Source organism: Lepisosteus oculatus, chromosome 1, assembly GCF_040954835.1.
Source record: "Lepisosteus oculatus isolate fLepOcu1 chromosome 1, fLepOcu1.hap2, whole genome shotgun sequence".
In the NCBI taxonomy this organism is placed as follows: domain Eukaryota; kingdom Metazoa; phylum Chordata; class Actinopteri; order Semionotiformes; family Lepisosteidae; genus Lepisosteus; species Lepisosteus oculatus.
In genome coordinates, this window is record NC_090696.1 from 5,110,052 (window position 1) to 5,117,767 (window position 7,716).

At 39.5% G+C, this 7,716-nt stretch overlaps 1 protein-coding gene across 1 annotated transcript; it reads right to left on the reverse strand.

The window, feature by feature from the left end:
• Window positions 1-356: 356 nt before the first annotated feature.
• kazald2 (Kazal-type serine peptidase inhibitor domain 2) lies at window positions 357-6,980 on the reverse strand. Its single transcript, XM_006629137.3, has 4 exons — window positions 6,157-6,980; window positions 4,227-4,387; window positions 3,410-3,557; window positions 357-1,682 (listed from the first exon to the last, which is right to left on the reverse strand). Exons 1-4 carry the CDS (start codon window positions 6,623-6,625, stop codon window positions 1,561-1,563), a joined length of 900 nt encoding a protein of 299 aa, XP_006629200.2. The 5' UTR covers window positions 6,626-6,980; the 3' UTR covers window positions 357-1,560.
• Between the last annotated feature and the right edge of the window lie 736 nt (window positions 6,981-7,716).

Consider the following 7,716-nt stretch of genomic DNA (forward strand, 5'->3'; position numbering starts at 1 on the left):
TCAGAGCTACATCAAGTGCTTCCTGTCACATAATGTTACTGAAGCTGGGCTTTGATCAATAAAACCATGCCAAATCAACTTCTAAACTTGGGAAATACCTCTTAAACACACAGCATTCACACCAAAACCTTTTTTATGCAGTTCCACTGCCTCCACTTAAAGTACCAGATATGGTTTTACATTAGCAGGTTAGGGTTGATTAGTGGTAGACTTTTGTTATGTTCTTTTGAAGTAGACCTTTAATATGTAAGTGGCATATTCTCTTTCCTAACTGCTGCATTTTATCCTCTCATAATTCTGCAAATTTAAGAAAATCCTTTTCTCATTTGATTAATATTAATTTATTGCTTTTTAAATTTCTTTTTCAGTGATGCAACACTGTAGTACAACAGTACAAAAAAGTATTAAAAAAACATCACATAATGTGGCACTACAAAAACAGTCCTCTGGTTTGTATTTTGTGCAACTTATATTTCTGTATGTTTTTTATACAGTCTGGCATTTTCCTGAAGCAATCTGAGTTAAATGCCATGTTAAAGCATACTCTTTCAGTGCTTCACCCAGTATTAGAACCCACACCTTTACAAAAACGTGTCCAGGGACCTGACTACTACCCCACACACCTGTCGTTTGTCGTTTAAGGGGGATATTTGTAGAATACCGCAACATGTTACATATGAACCACCAGGTGTATATGAGAGCTGACCATGTTTTCTAGAAAATCAGTATGTTATTCAGACAAAAGAAATGTTTGTACAGCATTTGAATTCAGTATACAGTATACTGTAGAAAACCAGTAAGAGCTAGTTCTAATGAAATAACAGGCAGAGCACCAATAAAATTGTACATCGAGTAGGTTTTTGTAATAAGCTTACATTATCCAATTTTATATTTATTTTTAAAAAATTTACATCCTATGTTCTGCAGAATATTTTGTGTCTTTATTTCAGCAAATATAAAACAAGGATAATGAAAGGAGAACATTCAGAAAGGTTTTGTTGTTGTTCAGTTTCCAGTAGTTTAAATTCTCAAGAATCTCATCAAGTTATTTCTTGACCCAAGAATAAACATATTAAAAATGTCCATTTTACAATTTGATTTATCCAAAGCTGACAAACATAATTCATAATGCATTTTTACTATATTGTTTTGTTTACACAAACACAGTCATTGCCAAATATGTTCCAGGTCAAGAAGAAAATACACTTAAATTTCTGGTATCTTCAATTTTCTGTACTCAAACTCCAGTTTAGCTACTATCTTGTTACTATTACTTAACTGTAATAGAAGAAATACTTAAACTAAACAAAACTACTGTTTGCACCACATCTCTAGTTTTGAGTCTTCAGATTGATACATCACTGATGACTCATAACAGTAATTAATGTAGAAAAACTAAGCCTGAAAGATCGTATATAATGTAAAAGGCATACTGTATGCTTTCAAATGTATTATGCACGTTGTGATTCAAGGCTTATTGCAGAATGGCGAAAGTTTAATAGTTCAACTTCAACATATTAGAAAAGCGTTTTCTTTCTGTACTTCGAATAAATCTTATTTTTAGTACAGATGTCCACTAGGCATCCCCTCGTTGTCTTCTTCATCATCGATATCATCATCATCGTCAGAGATGTCAAACACTCCAGTTATGTAAGGCTGTATCTGATGCGCCAGTGGAGAATCTGCAGAACAAGAAGTTATGGAATATTAACCACTGAAAATGCTCTGACAAAAAAAACGGTCAAAGTAAAGAGCATATATTTGTGGAAATCAATTTAATTAAGATAAGCAGGTTTTTTGACCTGTCATAATATTAACACTCAGATTAATAGAGCCTTTTACAATCATTAACATTAGTGTAAGGTTAGAATTCAAACCAACATCACAGATTTTTCCTTGCTACTTAACTCATAAGTTCACACTAACAAACGGGAAAGGTGAGCCTTTTTGTTTCAAGGACCACAAACACCTACTGCAGTTAAAGCGTGTGCTTTGTTCTCGGCCAGTAGATATCAATAGATTTACAAGAAAACCTAGCAAGACACATTCCAGGAAAAAAAGCAAAACTCCTTCAGAGAATCCAATCTGCACAGTTTTCTGCAAGGTTTGGATATATAACCTGACTGGATAAGAGATAGGAGGAATCAGACAGAGACAGTCATGATGCTGGTCTGCTACATAATACAAAAATCCACATGGTTAATCTGACATCAGGTTCAATCAGGTCAGACAGTCTGTCATCACTAATGCATTTGTTCTTGTATAAAAAGCACAAGACACATTAAGGTTATCTTTACTCTGAAATTTCTCGGAATCGCAAGTTCACCTATGGTTGCACTGAGATGTACAGTCCTGATAATAGGATCAATAAGCATTTGTATTGATATTGACATTTTTGGCCTAAAACTGAAACCAAACTTACTAGCTCATAATCTCACTGTGCAAGTCTAGCTCAGATCCTTTTTAACATAAGTTGTGTTATGACATTTTAAGTTCCTCGCTGATCCTTGAACAATTGCTCAGATGTATTTACATTCTCAAATGTAGCTTTTATTTAAGGGCGGGCTTTTAAACTTTGATCTTGTATGGTATTTTATCTTAGAAATCTGACCCTCCATTGAAGTATAGAACTTTTTCAGCTAAACAGAATGCATTTCTAGAACAAACCTTCTGGCAACTACTGCTACGACTTCGAAAAAAATATTTTGAATTATCACTTGAATTTTGTTTTTAGATAGATTGCCTGATGAGTTCACGAGGCATTATTGTTTAAGAAAGGTTTATACCACACAGTAATAAAATGCACAAAATTCCACAGAGACTCTACGAGAGCAGCAATAATTTTAGCAGTGGTGAGGACCGGACCAGAATGGGATAGACCCAGCTAACACAAAACATTACAACCCCATTTCTAAAATTCTAGTTTTACATTTTTAATAGCGGAACCCCAGTTTGGTTGTGTAAGACATTCAGACGTAATGTTGCAACTGTGTTAGATCCACGTTTTGGTTATGGCAACAGCTTGAAAATGTTGCAGCAACATCCCTGTTCCCTAGTCAGGACTCAGTTGTTCCCATGGGTATTGCGGATACTGTGCTGTAAACCACTGGGGCATTAATTTGGCATTTTAGTTCAGGGGGAAGAGCGCCACCTACTGGTTTACCAACAGCACTTAGAGCTAATTTTCCTTGGTGGTCCTCCAACCCAGTCTTGACCTGGCCCAGCCCTGCTGTTTTATTGTCCTGTGGGTGTCATCAGAATAACATATCAGTGAGGACTGGATAAAATAGCACGTGCTGACTGATCGATTCATTTAGCTATTTTGTTTGTGCTTTTACTGAAAACAAAAGCCAGAAGCAAAGGTTTTCTGCATTAATCAAAACAAGCTTCTTCCAGGAATCAGCCGTACCTCTCCCAACAACCTTCAGCTCTGCTGAGGCAGATGCTTCCCCAAACTCGTTTTTGGCAAAGCAGGTGTACACGCCTCCATCCTCCTTTTTGATATTCTGGATCTGGAGCCAGCCTGTGAGTTCAAAGCGCTGTGGTCCACCTCGGGCCTAATAATTACAAAGAACCAGAGACCATAAAACTCTTTAACCTTCTTTATGAAAGCAGAAGCCTCCGGGATCTCCCATTCTCGTACACTCAGTGTATTATTACTGTTTTTCTCCACAAGACAAATTTAAGGTTGAAGTTTTTAAACGTCTCATTCATTAACTCAGCATACCTTTCTTTAGCAGTACTGAACACACAAGCTATTGTTCACACCCCCTACATTGGCTTCCACTTATTTAACTGACTTTCTTCCACTGTAAGATCCTACTGGTTATTTCATGCTGATGTCTTTCGGACGAGAGGCAATTTTTTGCTGTGAATTTACAAAATGAAAAACAGAAAAATGCTTCACATGAGACAAACTGTCCTTCTTGACATAAAATGCCAATGAGAAATGTGTTCCATTGCATTGCTCTCTGCCGCGAAACACAATGTTTGATACCTAAAAGTTCTATGATCATGTAGAAAACATTTTTTTGCGATGCTGATTACTTTGCATTGCAAACTTTGAGTTGATTAGAATGCAAAGGTTCTATATAAAAAAAAACTTTGTTACTTTAAATACCTATTGTTCCATATGGGGATGTAATCACCTAAATCTTTTATAATTACAGGGCCTAAAGGTTTCACGTTAATTTCCCCTTGTCTTATTTCAACACTAGTATACATACCTGCACAGCAATGTGGGAGTCGTCTGCTGGTAAGACGATACTCTTCCCTTCTTTCCTCCATTCAATGAGGGCAGTTGGGTAAGAGGACACTTCACAGCCAAATATGACATCACTTCCTTCCATATTGATGATATCACGAGGTGAGGTTGTGATAAAGGGTTCTACAAGACATCATCCGCAATGATTATGATGAAATCTACTGAGTGTGGTTTAAATGAAAATGATTCATTTATTTGGTTAAGGTTTTCATCCAAAGCAGCTTTCATTTGTATCCATTTTACAGGTGAGCGACTGAGCTGCAGCAATTTGAGGAAAGAACCTCACTCAAGGGTATAACATCATTGCCCCTTAACCTGTGATTAGTCCAAACTGCATAAATGAGTACAATGATTGGATTGGATTGGTCAAATTGGATAAACACGTCAGGAAGTAAATTCATAAGAATAACTACTACTCAACGCCACTGCCTAGCACATTGGTGTGGTGACAGCGTGACAAATATTTGATGAATGTGATACAGATAAATACAATATCTAGACCGCCTCTGAATAAACAGAGTCCTTAATTAATACGTAATAACGAACTTATGCAAATGAAATAACATACTCACTAATGGAATTTGTACCTGTGGTCATCACAACAATATTGTTGCCTTAACTAATTGGTTTCATGTCATTGTGTTTTAACAAGTAATCAAATTTACATGTACTGTATCTTCTACTGGTGATAAGCAGTTTGCTCATTTGCACTCTCATAGAGTGGTAATTAAGTTCCTGCTGTGAAGGAAACTTGGCTATGTCTCAGAATCAAAGCAGCCTTTTGTCTCACCTGCTAAAAATGTAAATTCTCTAAATGGCAACACAACAAAGAAATATGTTGTTAAACAAAACGTTTTGCTAGAAACACAGGTATTTTGATTAAAGGAGTCAGGGTGTTTGATTAGAAATGATCTTGTTTAGTCTTCACAGCTGTTGTAATTGTTTAATGATTTCAATTAAAAAAGTAAAGTGCTACGCTTTCCTTTTCTTTGCTGATCTGAACAACTGAGGAAGCTACAATGCTTTAAAAGTGGTAATTGATGTTTTTATATTGGAGGAATTGCGCATTGGGATGGCTGCTTCTCCTCAAAAACATGTGCTATAAGGTTTTGCACTGTGCTACTGCTTTTGTGTTTTCTTTAACTCAAATCAGTGCTGAACTACCTTGTCATTAGCCATCACAAGGAATGTAAAACATTATTATAATTATAACAGAGAATGTTAAATAAATAACACCAAACTGATAACAGTTTCAAAATATTAGGATTTATAAATAGCTTTTTTAGTATTGTTTTCTATTTGAAATGAAGTTAATTTTCCCCTTTGATTTTTTAGGTCTAAAGCTTCAGGTGTCTACCATTGTTGTTTCTCTTAGTTACTTAAGATGGAAAATCAAACTTGATGACAAAGGAACAAAAAACAACACGCAGAGTGAAATCAAAGTCAGTTGATTGTATTGGAAACTGCTGCTTGACACAGTTTCATGACACTCATTAATGCAGAGGGACCTCTAACCTCGGTCCTGCAGAGCAGTTTTCATAGTTTACCACACATTCACCAACTTCTAAAGACTCTGAAGAACTTAACTGCAATCAGTTGGGCACACAATTTGTGAAATGAAGGAATTTAGAGATCATCTGGGACTAAAGTCTGCAGCTAAAGGATTAGAGTTCTCCTAAAGGAACAGATTTTCTTTTGTTCTTTTTTTAAATATGTTCTTATCTCATATTCTACAAACAAACCACAACATTGGTAAAAGCTCATTGAGCCTCCGATGTGGTGCCCAATGTAAAATTTTGAAAGAATCAGCAAGTACTGAAAATATATAGTGGGAGTAAATACACAATGACTGAAGTGTTGGATGTACATTATGTATATAATACTCCACTCACCTGCACGACAAGGCCCACTGTGAACAACTGTGAGGACCTGTGTTTCCCTTGAACGGTACTGGGCTCCCCTGAACTGGCAGATGTCTCCATAGGTCTTCCTGTCGGAGCCGCAGATGACCTCCTGGCTGGAGCAGACACAGCGGGGCTCAGGGATCTCTCCGGATTTCATGTCCTCCTCCGGGATCCGGCACGCCAGGCCCTCCCCGCACCTCCCGTAGAAGTGGCTGGAGGGGCTGAGGTCACAGAGCTGCCCCTGGCCGTTCCCACACTCCCAGCAGCAGCCACAGCGGTCTCGCACCCGGCCTGCTGGGCATCGCGGGGGCAGGAGGCAGAGCTCAGGGCGGCACGCCGCGCACCCCTCGCCCGCGGCCAGCGCCCGCTGCCAGTCCAGGCGTCCCAGGCTGTGTATAGGAAGGCTTCGGGCACAATCTGCAGCCAGCAGCGCCAGCAAAACTATCCTGCAAGCCATGGCCTCGTCGAAATTTCAGTCAAAGGAACTTAGTTACCTTTCCTGCCGTTCCAGCAAGTGTGATGTTTCCAGTCAGTGTAGTGCGTGTGTATGTTTCACACTTCTTCTCCTTTCCTAAAACTGCATGAGTAACTGGCTCACTGTGTCCACGTGCTCTGTTTAAGCTGAGCTACCGAGGAAAGGACATGGTCTACTCCTCAAAGCAAAATGAGCCAAATCCAAGTTCAGTCCTTCTGTTTCCCTCACAGCGTCTCCTGCTCCTGGAATTTAAATAACAGGGAAGACCTGGTGTTGTTCAGACGGGGCGGTGATTTACTGCCTCTCTTCGGCGTGCCGAAATCTTCAAGGATAGACAGAAAGCGGAAAAAAAAAGAAAGGAGACGTCTGATTGATTCACTGTGGTTTAAATTGCCAGGGCGCCTACAAGAACGCGCCTGGGGTGGAGCCAAGGACCTGTGGTATCCAATCCAAGCTTGTACTAAAACTTCACTTTGTTTGTTTTCTCTGCCTGTTGAAGCCACTCCTCCGCCAGCCCTGCATAAACAAACAAACTGTCTGAGGCCCCTGTCCAGCACTTCCTAGATGCGCCCCCTTCATTTCACAGAGAAGAGCCTGCTGGTCGTGCATTTCGCACCAGGCCTGGCAGCAGAATCGGGCCCACGTGTGCCAGAGAGTGAACTGTGCAGATATTAAGATAAGATCAGATCACTTTATTGGCCACATACAATTTCTTGCATTAGGAATTCGTCTTTTCACATACCCCAGCTTGCTCTCCATGAGACACACACCCACACAGACAGGGAGAGAAACTTGGGGTCACGGCACAGGGTCAGCCATTTATACAGCACCCCTGGAGCAGTTGGGGTTAAGGGCCCTGCTCAGGGGCCCAGCGGAGTAGGATTCCTCTGCTGGCTGCAGGATTTGAACCAGCAACCCGGCCAGCCACAGGCGCAGATCCCTAGCCACAGAGCCACTGCTCCACCATATACTGTACTGTATGTGAATATGGGCAATATGTAGAAACCATTACATAGTATTTGATTTAGTTTCTCTTTTGTACATAAATGAATGAATAGTCACTGCAAATGTGC

Excerpts from the sequence above, each read along its gene's own strand:
- kazald2 (XM_006629137.3), bottom strand. The coding sequence starts at position 6,625 with ATGGCTTGCAGGATAGTTTTGCTGGCGCTGCTGGCTGCAGATTGTGCC. Across the intron at positions 3,558-4,226 it reads ACTCCCACATTGCTGTGCAG|GCCCGAGGTGGACCACAGCG; the intron begins GTATGTATACTA and ends TGTAATTATTAG. Across the intron at positions 1,683-3,409 it reads GCTGAAGGTTGTTGGGAGAG|ATTCTCCACTGGCGCATCAG; the intron begins GTACGGCTGATT and ends CTTGTTCTGCAG.